This window comes from Gnatocerus cornutus, chromosome 2, assembly GCF_029298725.1.
Source record: "Gnatocerus cornutus isolate USDA-ARS CGAHR chromosome 2, icGnaCorn1.1, whole genome shotgun sequence".
NCBI lineage: Eukaryota > Metazoa > Arthropoda > Insecta > Coleoptera > Tenebrionidae > Gnatocerus > Gnatocerus cornutus.
Genome location: NC_142234.1, coordinates 2,859,746 through 2,877,968, shown reverse-complemented (window position 1 = coordinate 2,877,968; position 18,223 = coordinate 2,859,746). Strand labels below are relative to the sequence as shown.

The following is an 18,223-nucleotide window of genomic DNA, read 5'->3' as shown; positions in this document are numbered from 1 at the left end:
CAATGATGCGCCGAAGATATTACTGTGATTATTGCGACAAGTCTTTTATTGATGATCTAGATGCTCGTAAGAAACATTTACAAAGTTCGTACCACATTAAATCAAGAAATTTGCATTATGAGCACCACCGAGGTAACTTTTCCAGTGTTTTTCTTTCGGTACTTTTCTAACTTGGTTTGTTAGATCTTCGGACGATACTAAAGGAAGAATGCGAGAAGACTCCATGTCGTCGGTTCTTGAGCAATGGAACTTGCCAGTTTTCAGGAATGTGCAAATATACACATTATAGTCCAGAGCAGTTGTGGGAAATCAAGTTACAAGGTACTGTTAGGTTTATAATAATAATCAATTATGTTCTTATCATTTGCTACATAATTTTTTCTTGAAAAGTACTTTTTCTATTTTTGAAAACGCTGTTTTTAGTGCTGTTCATATGCAATGTTACATACAATTCAAGAATTATTACATCGATTATTATCGTTTTGAAGTTACAGGACAAAAAACATTAAGAAGTTCGTTAAAATGTAAAAAATTATACAAGGTGTTTATAAATGTTTTAGCATCAAGGGTGGCTATGAAATGTCAAAGAAATTTGCCGCTCATTACAAATGTGGGTTTCGATTTTTCAACTGACATTTGCAGTTAACCTCAAACATGGAGCAAAGTAAGTTTTGAAAAATAAACTGTTCTAGTTGTGGTTTTAAACCTGAAAATCAAAAACTTGGACACAAAACTGTAACTGAAACGTCATTGATGTAAATAACAATATAAATAATTTTTAAGATAGTTATATTCACTATGAAACAAAGCGGCAAAATAGTGTACGACAGGAATTCCAGAGTCACCCTTGATACTAGAAACATTTATAAACACCTTGTATATTTAGGCGATTTCATAAAAAATCAACGTTTAAAAAATTCCTAATTTCGAGACGCATACCGTCGTTAAGTTGCTCCATTTTGAATTCGAGGTCGAGAAATCTTAATTTCTTACATATTTGTCGTCAAATCTAGGATTTGAAAAATTGGGGAATTTAATTCTAAAATAATAATAACATCAAAGTATACAACGCTGTACCGTTCTGTTATCTTTTTTGTAAAATTGAAAACGCATTTTGTTCAAAAATGGACTTAACAACTGCACAATATACTTTAGAAAACTTTTTGATAATGAAAAAGTACTTAGTTTGCTTATGGATCAAAAAAATTAAAGTGAAAATCTTTGAAAGGTTTTTTGCTAAACGCAATATTTAGTAACTATTAAACACAAATACTCGTCAATGTGTTGAAAAGTTAGCACAAAATGTGGAGGTGAATGTCATTGAAATTTAACTCGCTATAGATTCGACCAATCAGAGACAATTACAAGGAGTCTATAAATGTTTCTAGCATCAAGGGTGGCTATGAAATGTCACATAAATTTGCCGCTTATTACAAATGTGGGTTTAGATTTTTCACCTGACATTTGTAGTTAACCTCAATCACGGAGCAAAGTAAGTTTTGAGAAATAAACTGTTCTATAGTCAGAATTTTACAGAGTTGAAACTAATATTACTAGAGGATGAAAAGATGGTAGAGGGGGTAACCAAAACTGTTTATGGAAGGGCGCCATATTGGAAATAGCCCAATGCTGTGTTTTGGGCATAGTGTAAATGGGGGTTGCCTACTAATAAGGGGGTGCATACAAGATAAGTAAATAAAACTGTTGTTTTATGAAAAGAAACATGTCTATAAATTATTAAATTCATTATTATTTTTTATCAACAATTGATAAACAGTTCAATATTTTGTTTAACTTAAATAAACGTAAAAAAAATATACTAATTATGACACTGCCCGATAAATTCAAACTAATTTTATCTGCCCTTTTTGAAAGTTGATGTTTTGTGATCTAAACAAAGTACAAAACACTTTTTTTACCTTTTACCTTCGTATCACGTACAACCATAATATGTCAATTTGAAAAAATAATTAAAAAATATAGAAAAGAAGTTGTTTTTGCAGGTTAACTTATTAAATTTATTGTAATAAATATTTAAACTATATCAAGAAAAACTAAAATTTTAAAATAATTAAATAAAAGAAATTATTAAGCAGATCATAAATCATAAATTATCTGACCGCCAACTTTGATGCAAACTTTTGCGCTCACAAAAATTCGTTCTTTTTACATTAGTTTTGTGTTAATTGGATTTAAGCAGTGTAAAGTATTTCGTTTTGAAAACAAAAAAGTTTAAGACCTACAAAGTCATAAGCTACATAAACACCATAAAAATCGACGAAGGTTTCACGATTAATTGAATTCCTGCAAGACTGCAAATCTTCTTGACAAGTGTGACACTAAAGACGTCAAATTTTTAATTATGTTGGGTAAAGGAGGCTAGCCATTCCTTGATTCGACAAATTCAAATCGTCATTTGTTCATGTGGGCGGGGTTAAACCAAAGTTATAAAATTCCTACTATAGTTGTGGTTTGAAACCTAAAAATCGTAAACTTGGATACAAAATCGTAAATCGTAACTGAAACGTCATTGGCGTAAGAGACATTATAAGTCATTTTCAGGATAATTATATTCACTATGAAAACAAAGCGGCAAAGTAATGCATGGCAGGAATTCCAAGGCCATCTTTGACGCTAGAAACATTTATAAACACCTTGTATTACTTATGAAAATATCTTATATCTTTTTTTAGATTCGACCAATCAGAGACATTCATTTTTCAAAATCAACCAACTACGACAAACTTTTTCTGGAAATTCCACTCAGAGCTCGAAATTGTGGAAAATTTTTCCTTCAGTTATACTTGTAATTTGTTTCTGATTGAGATTTTCGACAATTTCGGGCTCTCTTATTATATTACTTACTTAAGAAAATTTATTTTTTGTGTTTTTACTTGAAATTTTTCCAGGACAGCGGCAGTAACCCAAGAAAATATCATGAATTTTACCAAAATTGGGGTGAAAAACTATCTAAATTGACACGAAAACGTCTTCAAATTTAGTTAAATGATAAACTCGACCAATCGCCATCTTCCTTTTTGAGAGTGAAATATTTTAGAAACGTGAGATTAAAATTTTTACAAAATTTTGAAAACATGAATTGTTTTCTAAAAATGGCACGAGGTAATAACTTGTTTAACACATATTACAATACAAAATAGAACCAATTTAGTTCTAGTTAATCTAAGTGTAAAATCTTTTTTTAAAACCGTTCGTTCTTTGAAATTTTCGTCAATTTTTCCCAAAATCTTATGAAAAACTAAGCTTATTCAGTTATTTTTTCAACTCTTAACACAATCATACAGTTGTAGTATTGAGTGACATGACATAAAGATCGAAAAATTTGCTCAAAAATGGTGGATGCGCCGCGTGTAACCTTAATAAACTTTAAAAAAATATTTTTTAGGCGACTTAAATTGAAAATGGAATTTTTAGTTTTCAAAAGCGGCCTAAAAGTAAGTCTTTTCTGGCCGCAAACATTTTTGGCCGCTCTATGGTGGCGCCATCTATCCATAGTGTTGCATAATACATAGAGATACCGACATTAACCCCAATTTTATAATTATTTGGGTAAAATCAAATCGACAAACTGCTGTAAAGAAAGACGTGTTGAATTATTGAAAATGAGTCGACTCTTTTCATTATTAAATCCTTTGATTTGCAATCCAACCGGCTGTAAAAGAAACGTTTTTAACGAAAGCACTGCCTAATTCTCAGAAATGTCAAAAATTTGACAACTATTTTCTCACCAAAAATCTCCCTAGGCAACGTTGCCGGTTGTAATGCAGGGAAAGATTGCGGTTGTTTTAAAAAACAAACGGACTTGATTTTACCGAAATAATTATAAAATTGGGGGTAATGTCGGTATCTTGATGTAATATGCAATAGCATGGACAGATGGCGCCACCATAGATCGGCCAAAAATGTTTGCGGCCAGAAAAGACATACTTTTAGGCCGCTTTTGGCAAGTTTCTTTGGAAAAACTAGTCATTGGTTAAAAGGTTCTTTCTCTTTGCTAACACGAAATTTATTATTCATCTTTCTGAAATCTGAATTTCTGATTTAAAAAAAACTGCTATGCTCAGTTTTATTTACCATGAAATGTATAGGTATAAGTTTACTGCATAGAAGATTATAGGAATTGATTGTATCGATTTGTCTTATCGTCGTTATCAAACACATTTCCTCTCTTGCCGTTTAGAAGTTAAGCACGGGTCAAAAAACATTGACGATTTCTGTACAAGAGAAACTCATTATATTCAGGCTAGAAGAACAATCTTGGAAATCGTTTAAAGAAATTGCCCATAAGTTTTACTACATTTCACTTCTTATTCAATTTTGAAATTTTATTCCCTTTCAGTTGATAGTCAAGAGCAAGGTAAACAAGTCCGCGTCCCAACGATAGAATCGTGGCTGCAGACGTATTATGAGAAACACAGCAAAGAGAATTCAGATTTAGTTCACATTCCATGGTCGTACCCAGAGCAACTTGAGCAACGCTCGGATTTACCACCATCGATTAGAAGAATCAAGCCTGAACAATTTGTAGATTGTAATTTAGAAGAATGGGGAAAATAAAATTAGATTTTTCACTATATGTTTATTTAGGTGTTATATTTTATTACGAAATAGATAATGTCAATACAACGTAACAACAGGATAACAATTGCGAAATAAAACGACAGATTTCAACAATTTCTACTCCTGGATAATATTTTAAGCAGGTAAGACCTAGGTAGGTACAGAACAAAATGTAAATATTATTGACTACTGGTAGTTATGTTTCGTACCTACCTTTACATGTTTCTAATTATCTAAGTAAGTAACACAGAGACTCCACATACAAGGTGAAATATTTATGTATATTAATGATCCTAATTTCTGCATGTTTGAAATTTAAGTAATTGCGGGTAGATTGGTTCAAAAAATTAAGGCCACATTACATACATCTTCTACATACACTGGTAAAAGAATCAATAATGTACGCAACAAGGAGTATTCAGATATGTATGTTGTTAGTGAAGGCAATTAATTACTTCAGAGGGACAAAATTTTAACTGTCTGAAGTCAAGCAGTTTAAACGATTAAATTGCTCCTTAAAGTCGGTAGCCAGTGTACATAAAAATAAAGAAAATAGCAGTTTTTGGGACAGGCATGAATTTAAATTTCAAGTTTGGCGCCTTCAATTCGTTTTGACGTTCAGTGCAGAGCGGGAGCTTTAAGTGGAATTCCTGGAATTTTATTCTCAAACGTCAGTTTGTCTCCTTAATTTTTTGCCGTTAAAGGAATTTTTTTTATTTCGCCTCTTACTTTCCAAGGAAACCTCTAAACACACTAAATCACAATAATTGAACGTCTAACAATTAATAAATAGTCAATATCACTGTCTCTTGGTTTGTTATAATGTATAAATGTTGAATAAATATTTGCAAAATGTGGTTAAGAATATTTAGCTTCTGAACACTTGTTGATTTTACAATTTACATCTCTTTATAGTGAATAAATCCAGTGAAAGACTCAACCGAAATATACAAGGTGTTTATAAATGTTTCTAGCATCAAGGGGGGCTTTGGAATTCCTGTCATGCGCTATTTTGCCGCTTTATTTTCATAGTGAATATAACTATACTATATTTCAGAATTATTGACATCTCGGTAGCCCATGTCTGTGTAAAACGCCTCTAACAATGTGAACGAATTTTAGCATTTTGGTTCTAAAACTGTCAATGTAACATTTTGAGGTTATGAAGTAAATTACTTTTCCTACGACCCCATATGAAAGTGACATTTTCCACACGGTTAAAGTCACTAGTGTGATATGAATATATAATATATCACACTAGTGACTTTTACTTTCGGAAATGGATGTACCAAAACATGAACTATCTAAATATGTGGCATACGTCACTTTTTTATGAGGTTGTAGAAAAATGACATTTAGAATAGATAAGAAATGAACTATTGTCGAAACTTATGGTTTCTTCCTGTTGATGAAAGGTCGTAGGAAAAATAGTGTACATAACTCGTCGGAAAGTGTCTTTCTTGCACTCGTGTAATATCTGCACTCGGCTGGCGCCTCGTGCATCTACTTTTACACTCGTGCGAAATTGGTCACTTTCCGTACTTGTTATGTAAATATCTATTTTAAGCTAATGGATTGATATTTTAATCAGATTCTGAATCTACCATCATAATACAGATTTCTTCTTATTAAGTTGACGTGACACAGGAATAAATATAAATCTAAAAACACTAAATACGCTTATATTAGAAGATTCTGCCAACATAAATTTGAATTTTCAAGGCACACTGAGATGTCAATAATTCTGAAATATAGTATATGTTCACAATTATTTCAAATGTCACTTACGTCTACGACGTTTCAGTTACGGTTTTGTGTCAAAATTTTAGATTTTCCAGGGTTCAAACCGCAACTTGAACAGTTTGTTGTCAAAACTAACTTTGTTCAATGATTGAGGTTAGCTACAAATGTCAGTTGAAAAATCTAAACCCACATTAGTAACGAGCGACAAATTTATTTGACATTTCATAGCCACCCTTGATGTTAGGAACATTTATAAACACCTTGTACAATCAATAGATTCGAATACAAAATATATTAGTCATATATCAAATAGAGCTCGTTACAGCCTGGACGTGGATCCCAATTTATGAAGAATTTTAAATTTAGTACAGTCACCAGTGCCATATTCAGGAACATAACGGGTGATCCACAAAATTTTTATTTAGGGTAGGCTTTGGCAAAATTTACGTAAGTCGAGAAAAAATTTGACATTTGACATTTGTCATTTGATTTAATTTCAATTAGTTTTCAATACGTTGATTCTAGAGAGACACCGATACATTTTCTCTTATTTGCACCTCGTAATGTTACATATTTTCATCAAAAAATTGAGGTTATATCAAAAACAAAATTTCACTCCGACATGACTTCTATGTTTGTCTCTCTTTCATGGCCTACCCTAAACAAAATTTTGTTGCTCACATGATACAATGTGTTTATAAATGTTTCTAGCGTCAAGGGGGGCTATTTTGCCGCTTTGTTTTCATAGTGTATATAACTATGTTCACAATTATTTCAAATGTCACTTACGTCTACGACTTTTCAGTTACGGTTTTGTGTCAGAATTTTAGATTTTACAGGCTTCAAACCACAACTTGAACAGTTTGTTTTCAAAACTAACTTTGTTCAATGATTGAGGTTAACTACAAATGTCAGTTGAAAAATCTAAACCCACATTAGTAACGAGCGGCAAATTTATTTGACATTTCATAGCCACCCTTGATGCTAGAAACATTTACCATTTACCTTGTATATTTTACTTGTCACTGAATATCCACGAGACGTTTCGTGATTCTCTGTTGAACAAACTGAGTAAGTAGAAACTAAAGTCCGTTTTTTTATTAAAAAACCACCAACACCGCACTCTCCCAGCACTTTACAACCGGCAACACCGTCGATCGCGACTTTTTGGTAATAAAATCAAATAGGTTAGCTCACCTAATTGAGAATTTGATTACACAAAACGGCCTTTCAGGCTGTGCCGAGTCTTTTCACTATTAAATCATTTGATTTGCAATCCAACAGGCTGTAAAAGAAATGTTTTTAACGGAAACACTGCATAATTTTCAGAAATGTCAAAAATTTGACAACTATTTTCTCACCAAAAATCTACCTAGCCAACGTTGCCGGTTGTAATGCAGGAGAAGATTGCGGTGTTGGTGGTTTTTTTTTAAAAAAACGGACTTTATTTAAAGCTTTACAGGAGATCGTCATATCTGACACTAAATATTATATTAATGTAACTTTTAAAAGACTAGTCGAGTTGCCTTAACAGTTTTTAGATCTAATTTGACTATACACTCGCGAGCAAAAAACAGTTTGCTCGTGAATCTCAGAATTAAATCTCTACCACGATTGTTCCAAGTACACAGAAGTTGACTTTATTGATTAAAATTAGATGTCGCAATTCTAGACTCTGGTGGTTTGATAGGAAAGTTTCAACAAGGAGCTGCGGGTGCTTTGTACTCTGCCACCAAAGATCCAACTCTCTGTTGGTCTGTTGTTGACATTTACAGCTCGCAGAAAAAAGAACTTTCCAGTATATTTAACAAACGTGGTATCTTAAAATTGTTACCTGTATTATTAAATCGGCGCATCTCTTTGAACTTCTCTTTGGAGGAAAAAAGAGTAAAATATGATAGCTTAACAACTTTCAAACTAAAATTAATGCGGGGGGTAACAAAGGAAGTCACAGACCGATTGTCACGGATAAAACAAAGGATTAAGGCGGATTTTACAAGCAGAAATTTCTGTCTCTTTACCACCTAATTAATTTATCTATCTTTAATTAATACACAGGTTGATTAAAAGCTAACAGTAAACAAGTAAACAAATCTCTTCGTAATTTACCGATGCTAATTGATCTTTCCGTGTTTTTAGAAGATATAAGAACATGATTAAATCTTCAACAAATATTTAAACTTAAGATGACGTGGTTACATACTGCTACTTATTTCGTTTCTTCGGTTTCGTCCTTGCGAACCATGTGTCCTCTGAATGAAGCTTGGATTTTAATAGCAGCTTTGTTCAAATCTGGGTCGGTGAGATCAATGTCTAGTTCTTCTTCCTAGAAAAAATATTGTGGGATTAAACATTCTAAAATTCTAAAATTAGAATCGTAATATTGAGATTTAATTAGGTTATCTGATAGATACAAGGCGTTTATAAAAGTTTCTAGCATCAAGCGTGGCTTTGGAATTCCTGTCGTACATTATTTTGCCGCTTTGTTTCCATGTTTTTCAACTATCGGGAAAATTATTTATAATGTTTGACGTTTTAGTTACGGTTTTTGTGTCCAAGTTTTCAATTTTCAGGTTTTAAACCACAACTCGAACAGTTTATTTCTCAAAACTTACTTTGCTTCATGTTTGAGGTTAAATAACTTATGTTAATGGTTTTTTTCCCAAGTGGGCCATGACGAGAAATGTCAATTTAATTGACATAATAATAATAATTTAAGGATAATGTCGGTGTCATGATGTAATTTGAAAAATTAACGATAGATAGCGCCACCCTAGCACGGACAAAAATGAAAGCGGCCAGAGAACTGTCATTTTTCGGCCGCATTTGAGAACTGACGTTAGTTAAGGATGTCAAAAATGTCATTTTAGCTAATGGTCGTACAATAGTTATTTGTGTACTAAGGCCAAAAAGTGTTTATTTTTTGGCCGAGCCTTTTTTTTAAGAAAGAAGGCGAGGGCAAAATGGCACTTTTTGGGCGTGTTACACACAAGATTTTTTAGGGGACATCTTTAAATTTACAAATTAACTAATTTTTATTTTTGATTTATTGATTTAATCATTTATAACAACTGAATAATTCTAAATATTTATGAATCCTTCAGAAAAGTTCATATTTTCTTTATTTACACTTGCAGTTTCGGCATGTGCAGCTACACAATTTGTATGAATTAGGTTTGATGTGCACTGCTAGACATGTTCATTTTCAATAATTCAACACGTCTTTCTTTACAGCAGTTTGTCGATGTGATTTTACCCAAATAATTATAAAATTGGGGTTAATGTCGGTATCTCTATGTATTATGCAACACTATGGATAGATGGCGCCACCATAGATCGGCCAAAAATGTTTGCGGCCAGAAAAGACTTACTTTTAGGCCGCTTTTGAAAACTAAAAATTCCATTTTCAATTTAAGTCGCCTAAAAAATATTTTTTTAAAGTTTATTAAGGTTACACGCAGCGCATCCACCATTTTTGAGCAAATTTGTCGATCTTTATGTCATGTCACTCAATACTACAACTGTATCATTGCGTTAAGAGTTGAAAAAATAACTGAATAAGCTTAGTTTTTCATAAGATTTTGAGAAAAATTGACGAAAATTTCAAAGAACGAACGGTTTTAAAAAAAAATTTGACACTTAGATTAACTAGAACTAAATTGGTTCTATTTTGTATTGTAATATGTGTTAAACAAGTTATTACCTCTTGCCATTTTTAGAAAACAATTCATGTTTTTAAAAATTTTGTAAAAATTTTAATCTCACGTTTCTAAAATATTTCACTGTCAAAAAGGAAGATGGCGATTGGTCGAGTTTATCATTTAACTAAATTTGAAGACGTTTTCGTGTCAATCTAGATAGTTTTTCACCCCAATTTTGGTAAAATTCATGATATTTTCTTGGGTTACTCCCGCTGTCCTGGAAAAATTTCAAGTAAAAACACAAAAAATAAATTTTCTTAAGTAAGTAATATAATAAGAGAGCTCGAAATTGTCGAAAATCTCAATCAGAAACAAATTACAAGTATAACTGAAGGAAAAATTTTCCACAATTTCGAGCTCTGAGTGGAATTTCCAGAAAAAGTTTGTCGTAGTTGGTTGATTTTGAAAAATGAATGTCACTGATTGGTCGAATCTAAAAAAAGATATAAGATATTTTCATAAGTAATACAAGGTGTTTATAAATGTTTCTAGCGTCAAAGATGGCCTTGGAATTCCTGCCATGCATTACTTTGCCGCTTTGTTTTCATAGTGAATATAATTATCCTGAAAATGACTTATAATGTCTCTTACGTCAATGACGTTTCAGTTACGATTTTGTATCAAAGTTTATGATTTTTAGGTTTCAAACCACAACTCGAACAGTTTATTTCTCATGTTTGAGGTTAACTGCAAATGTGAGTTGAAAAATCGAAACCCACATTTGTAATGAGCGGCAAATTTGTTTGACATTTCATAGTCGCCCTTGTCGCTAGAAACATTTATGAACACGTTGTATTTGCGTCGATTTGAACCCACATAGTGCATATTAATTTCAAAATAAATCGCTGAGAGGTGTATTATTAAAACCGCAACATGACCGGGTTATTGATTTTACACTATTGCTGCTTTTAAAATGACGTAAGCCACAATATTGACTTGTTACTACAAGAAAAACTGTTAAATTAACCTGATTAAAGAATCTTCCGCCAGTTATCAAATGAAAAATTAAACAGAGCTCAACTATTTGATGTAGCTACAAGCAGCGACTCGCACAAAATCGATTCTCTTAGGACTCGCTGCATTCCTGGCAGTATGATCACAATAATTTCATAATTATTGTATAAAAACAATGGATCGCTGGGTGTGGAGCTACGCCAAAGACAAGAAGCGTCAATAACGAATTTAGCACAGTTTACTGAGGATTAAATTGGGTTAATACTCAAGAAATTCGCTTGGCGCTAATCTGCTTACTTGTTTGTTAACGTATTTAATGTTGTTGACACAAGTTAAGATATACAGGATGGACTATTAGAAAAATTTAGGGATTTTGGTCCTGCGCATCCACCATTTTACCACACCATATTGTATACACTCGTGAATAATGTGTTTGATTATAATTTTTAAGACTGTTTTGTTCTTTTGCTTATCTGCCATGTTCCCTTAAATAGTTTATTCATGACTCCCTGTTTTGCTAATCCTTTCATTAATCTCGCACTTCATATTTCATTCTTTATTAATGGATCAACGTTTTTGAATTGTTCTTCTTTGATGCACAAAAGCAGATTTTATAATTTTGTTTGTCGGTCAGTTACTTAGACTAAAGTTGTGGAATTAACAGTCGTAAATAATAGTTATTTTGCACGTCCATATTAGAGCCTGGGGCAGTCGGAGCCACTTTATTTCAGAGGCTAATGTTCAACATATACATAGTTTCAGTTTCTCACTCAATAGTTCTAGTTAAGCTTAAAGTTAGTCATAGTTTAGTAGACAGATGCATTTGATTCCTTTTGCGCAGTACCCTTGGGAAACAAAATCATGATCCTGCGCAAAAAGGATCACCAAACAGGTGGGTAAATCAAAATTCTGAACTATTGGGTCAAAATAAATAAAAAACATAATAGTATATTAAAGAACGTGTTTTATAATGGCCATTTTGGTGCACGAGTTCTCGGTGTACAAAACGAGTGCACCAATGCCATTATAAAACAAGTTTTTAATAAAAAATTTAAATTTTCCAATTCTAAGACTTTTCGTTTTACACGATTGGTAATGGTTTTGTAACCACGACTTGCCACTTGATTTTCAAATTCAATTTAAAATTTGACATTTACTGAGTTTCACTATCACTGAATTTTAACCTAACCTCACAACCTGTATTCACATCTATTATATTTAGGTACAATTATTGTTGGCCGCAAAGGACAATTCAATTATATTGATATATTTTTTAGTCGCTTAGCAATTTATTAAACACGAATCGTAAAATCCAAATTGACCAAGAGCTTGACAGGAAACAGGTGACAACCAGACTAATTAGTTCTGCCAATTCTTAAAAAACAAAATTTCCTACTTTGAGTTCTTTTATAGATAAAGTCCGTTTTTTTATTAAAAAATCACCAACACCGCACTTTCCCACCACTTTACAACCGGCAACGTCGTCGATGGTGACTTTTTGGTGATAAAATCAAATAGGTTAGCTGCCTAATTGACAATTTGATTACACAAAACGGCCTTTCGGGCTGTGGCGAGTCTTTTCACTATTAAATCATTTGATTTGCAATCCAACAGGTTGTAAAAGAAACACGTTTTTAACGGAAACACTGACAAATTTTCAGAAATGTCAAAATTTCTCACCAAAAATCTCCCTAGGCAACGTTGCCGGTTGTAGTGCAGGGGAAAATTGCGGTATTGGTGGTTTAAAAAAAAAACGGACTTTACCTATAAACGACTCCAAATTGAGTACTTTAATGGAACTATTAAAGCGGCAAATTCGAAAATAGTATATTAAAGAACGTGTTTTATAATGGCCAGTTTGGTGCACAAGTCCCCGGTGTACAAAACGAGCCGTAGGCGAGTTTTGTATGGGACAAGTGCACCAATGCCATTATAAAACAAGAACTTTACACTATTTTTTCGAATTTGCACTATTTTTTTAATAAAAAATTTAAATTTTCCAATTCTAAGAGTTTTCGCGTTAAACGATTGGTAATGGTTTTGTAACCACGACTTGCCACTTGATTTTCAAATAATTTAAAATTTGACATTTATTGAGTTTCACTATCACTGAATTTTAACCTAACCTCACAATCTGCATTCACATCTATTATATTTAGGCACAATTATTGTTGGCCGCAAAGGACAATTCAATTATATTGATTCATTTTTTATTCACGCAGCAATTTATTAAACAGGAATCGTAAAAACCAAATTGACCAAAAACTTGACAGGAAACAGGTGACAGCCAGACTAATTAGTTCTGCCAACTCTTTAAAAACAAAATTTCCTACTTTGAGTTCTCTTATGGATACCTACAAGGTGTTCATAAATGTTTCCAGCATCAAGGGTGGCTATGAAATGTCAAATAAATTTGCCGCTCTTTACAAATGTGAGTTTAGATTTTTCAATTGACATTTGTAGTTAACCTCAATCATTGAACAAAGTTAGTTTTGAAAACAAACTGTTCAAAATGTGGTTTGAAGCCTGGAAAATCTAAAATTTTGACACAAAACCGTAACTGAAAAGTCGTAGACGTAAAGTGACATTTGAAATAATTGTGAACATAGTTATATTCACTATGAAAACAAAGCGGCAAAATAGCGCTTGACAGGAATTCCAAAGCCCCCCCTTGATGCTAGAAACATTTGTAAACACCTTGTATAAACGACTCCAAATTGAGTACTCTAATGAACTTATTAAAACGGCAAATTCGAAAAAGGTAATTAAATAAGCTATAGAAGTCACAAATCAGTTGTTGCCAAAATATTTTAGAAAAACTGATGATAATTTCGAAATTTTGTATAACTTCTAAAATGAGGAGATATTTTTCAAAACTCAATAAATCTATTTCATAAATTTTTACAAGAGTTAGAAAAATCGACAATTTGTTCAATTTTCTTCAAGTTTACTTCAACTCTTTTGTCATAAGAACGTAACACAATGTTTTAGCAAGAGGTTTTTCACTAAATAAAATATACAGATTGTTAGATTTACCCAAAATAATCTCAAATTCACATCAAACCCACTGTCAGTCTAAATTGGATTTATTGAGTTTTGAAAAGTAACTCCTCAATTAGTACTTGAATTTATTTATTTATTTATTAATTTATTATTTATTTTATTAATATGTCATTATAAAAGTCAAGAGTTATTATGTATTGCTATTTAGAAGTTACATGACAAAGTATTTGGAGTGATTTTAAGAAAAAGGATGATGTTTTGTCAACTTTCGAAGATTTTGTAAAAATTTTAATTTAAAAACATTCCTACATAATCGTAGTTTTTCGATAAATCTAGATAATTTTTCCATCCCAGATAAAATTTTAAAATTTTCGTAAAACTGATATTTTCATCGATTACTGCCACCAGATTAACTGGAAAAAAGTGAGGGCTATAAGCACAAATTATTAAATTATTAAACTTTTATTTCAAATGGCCTAAAATTTGGAATATTTGCACAAATTCAAAAATTCGCATCTTTCTTAATTCTGTGAAAATTTAAAAAGTTCCTCTTTATTATCTTCCTACAGATCAAATTAACGCGAAAACTGTGACAAATAATGAAATGAGCTTCTGGTAAAAGTTAGAAATGTTATCTCCAAAGGTAGAGATTTGGAAATTTCGCAAAAAATTAAGAATTCAAAAATTCGCCTCTTTCCTAATTCTGTGGTTACAGTGGACTAAATCTAGGAACATCGAATAAAAAAAATTGATATTGAACTCAAATCAACAAGAGCGCATTACATCGATCTCCAATACATCGATTTTGAAAAATAGTAAATAAAAAAAACCCTAAGTAATAAACAAAATAATAAGTAAATAAATTATTAAAAAAAAAAATAACAAATTCACAATTAATAAGAATAAAAAAATTCTAAAATATAACTCCCTTAAAGTAAATTCCAGTCTTCTTTATAAATATCTTTATAAATATATAAATATACCAAAATCAAGAATGTAAAATACATACATCGAAACCGCAATCATCGATTTTTAATGATACATCGAAAATAAAAATATATATATTTAAAATCGTTTTTTTCTTGGCAAAATCGATATTAATAAAAAATCGATGTAAAAGTCCCAGATTTACAGTAGACTCTCGTTAATTTGAAATTCAAGGGACCGGGCAAAAAGTTCAAATTATTGAGAGTTCAAAATATAGTGTGATTCAAATAAACGAGAAAAAGAGAAGAAAAAAATTCAAATAAACGAAAGGCAAACAAACAATAGTCAGAATAAACAAACCAATCAGAGAAGAGAGCGTAAAATCCACTAACTTTGGTAAGCTATGATTTCTACTGGTGAAACATATTTATGTTACGACGAAACTTACAACTTTTTATTAAGAGTCAAAAAAAAATGTAAAAACTGATTTTAAAGCTGCAATGGAATTTTGAAGAATGGCTTGTTCAGAAGTGTTCTGTTTTTCTTGTACGCCCACACGAGAGACTTCAAATTAACGAGAGTTCGGGAGAGAAAAAATCAAATAATAGAGTGTTGGCGGGAAAAAAGTTCTCGATTTTACTTCAAATTAACGAGGGGACCAAAATACATTGAAATTTTTCGATTTATCAGATCGAATTTGCAAGAAAGTGGTACCAAAAATTATAGTATTAAAGTGTTCAGACAAAATAAAAAAATAAAAAAGAGAAATGTAAAGATTTAGAAAATTTCGAACTTATTTAAAAATCCGAATTTTTCTTAAGTTTGTAGATATTTGGAAAATTCATCGTTTCTTATTTTTTACAGATGAAAGTTAGAAGAAAATGAAACCAAACTATCTTTAAATAAAAGTTATCAAATCCTTTTTTAGAGTTGAGATTTGGAATTTTCCCAACAAATTTAAAAATTTGTGTTTTTCTTAATTTTGTAGATATGTGGAAAATTGCTTGTTTTTTTTGTTTCTGTTGGTAAAATTTACAAGAAATTGGCCTCAATTCATCAGCTTTAAACAACAATTATAAATTTTGTTTAAAATGGTCGAAAATTTAGAATATTTGCACGATTTTTTTGTAATTTTTATTAATTTGAATATGTTTTCGTATTAATCAAGAATAGATCAGAATAGACAACGCCATTGGAACCCATAACTTGCTAGTGCGCATTTAAAGCTTTGCGACCTGTACTTAATTGAACTGTGAATTTAAGAGTGCATGAACTCTACCTTCAAGTTCACACTTTTGAATTGATGTTTCATCAAAAAACATCTAAGAAATGTGTGGCCAGAAAACTCTTGACTTTATAACTTCATTATAACTTTTCGACTGCTTCCTAAATAATACACAATACCAAAACGACTCGGACTTGCTTTTCCGTGAAAGTAAACTTCAAAGCTCGTCCTCCAATATCCGTTTTTTTCAATCGATAAATCATTTCTGCCGCTGTTGAACATTGCTTTTAAACAGGAAAGATCGCGTTTTTAATCAGGACATCCAGCGATCTTTTCCTGTGGGGCCACAGAATTAAAAGCAATACATTTGTATGCATTTAATTAACAAGTGTTTTATTCAGATTAGATTAGTTTCCAAGCAATATTTTCTTGAGATCTGAGAACTCTAATTAATGCCACGAATTTTTTTTAAGATCCTGTAATTTCTTTATTTTTTTATGCGATTTTCACGATATTTGTGGAGATTATCACTCTCGACTGCCTTATTAAGAGTGTCGATGATTTAGAAAAATTTAGACCGAAAAAGAGAATTTTTAGATATTTTGATTTCGAGGAGCAAAGAAAATTTTTCGTTTTTTTACCAGTTTTTCATTTTTAATGCTACTGTAACCAAATTTGTAAAGTTTAGAAGTCTTGATTGTCTTATTAAGAGTACCGATTTAGGAAAATTTAGACCAAAAAGGAAAATATTTAGAAATATTTATTTGAACAACGGAAAATATCCATTTTTTCAACACTGTAATTTCGGTATTTTTAGTGCGACAGGAACGAAATTTATGCATGTTGTTTCTTTTGTTTGTTTTAGTAATATCACTAATTTGCAAAAATTTAGATCAAAAAGTCGAATTTTTAGAAATTTTCGTTTTAAGACCAAAAAAATGCCACCATTTTTTTTAAGATTCTGTAATTTCTTTATTTTGTATGCCATTTTAACGATATTTGTGGAGATTATCACTCTCGACTGCCTTATTAAGAGTGTCGATTTAGAAAAATTTAGACCAAAACAGAGAATATTTAGAAATTTTTATTTGGAAAAGAAAATTTTTTGTTTTTTGACCAGTTCTTCACTTTTAATGCTACTGTAACCAAATTTGTAAAGTTTATAAGTCTTGACTGTCTTATTAAGAGTACCGATTTACAAAAATTTAGACCAAAACAGAGAATATTTAGAAATTTTTATTTGGACAACAGTGAAAATGTCAATTTTTTCAACACTGTAATTTCGTTATTTTTAGTGCGACAGGAACGAAATTTATGCATGTTATTTCTTTTGTTTGTTTTAGTAATACCACTAATTTGCAAAAATTTAGATCAAAAAGTCGAATTTTTAGAAATTTTCGTTTTAAGACCAAAAAAATGCCACCATTTTTTTTAAGATCCTGAAATTTCTTTGTTTTTTATGCGATTTTAACGATATTTGTGGAGATTATCACTCTCGACTGCTTTATTAAGAATGTCGATTTAGAAAAATTTAGACCGAAAAAGAGAAGTTTTAAATATTTTGATTTCGAGGAGCAAAGAAATTTTTTGTTTTTTGACCAGTTCTTCATTTTTAATGCTACTGTAACCAAATTTGTAAAGTTTATAAGTCTTGACTGTCTTATTAAGAGTACCGATTTACAAAAATTTAGACCAAAACGGAGAATATTTAGAAATTTTTATTTGGACAACAGTGAAAATGTCAATTTTCTTCAACACTGTAATTTCGTTATTTTTTGTGCGACAGGAACGAAATTTATGCATGCTGTTTCTTTTGTTTGTTTTAGTAATACCACTAATTTTCAAAATTTTAAATCAAAAAGTCGAATTTTTAGAAATTTTTGTTTTAAGACCAAAAAAATGCCAACAATTTTTTTTAAGATCCTGTAATTTCTTTATTTTGTATGTGATTTTAACGAAATTTATGGAGATTATCACTCTTGACTGTCTTATTTACAGTGCCGATTTACAAAAATTTAGAGCGAAAAGGAGAATTTGTAAAAAAAATTATTTCGAGTAGCTAAAAAAAATTTACAAAAAAAACTTGAAC

The 18,223-nt window shown here is 31.1% G+C and overlaps 2 protein-coding genes across 2 annotated transcripts in view; one reads left to right on the top strand and one right to left on the bottom strand.

Annotated features, from left to right (window-relative positions):
* The first annotated feature begins 2 nt into the window (after positions 1 to 2).
* LOC148178148 (zinc finger matrin-type protein 5) lies at positions 3 to 4,597 on the top strand. Its single transcript, XM_088031302.1, has 3 exons — positions 3 to 132; positions 184 to 321; positions 4,361 to 4,597. Exons 1-3 carry the CDS (start codon positions 3 to 5, stop codon positions 4,576 to 4,578), a joined length of 486 nt encoding a protein of 161 aa, XP_087887428.1. The 3' UTR covers positions 4,579 to 4,597.
* LOC148178147 (uncharacterized) overlaps positions 4,586 to 18,223 on the bottom strand; it is a 36,161-nt gene continuing 22,523 nt past the window's right edge. Inside the window, exon 5 of the mRNA XM_088031301.1 lies at positions 4,586 to 8,650. Coding sequence (XP_087887427.1) covers positions 8,534 to 8,650 — 117 coding nt within the window. The 3' untranslated portion in view covers positions 4,586 to 8,533. The remainder of the gene's footprint in view (positions 8,651 to 18,223) is intronic.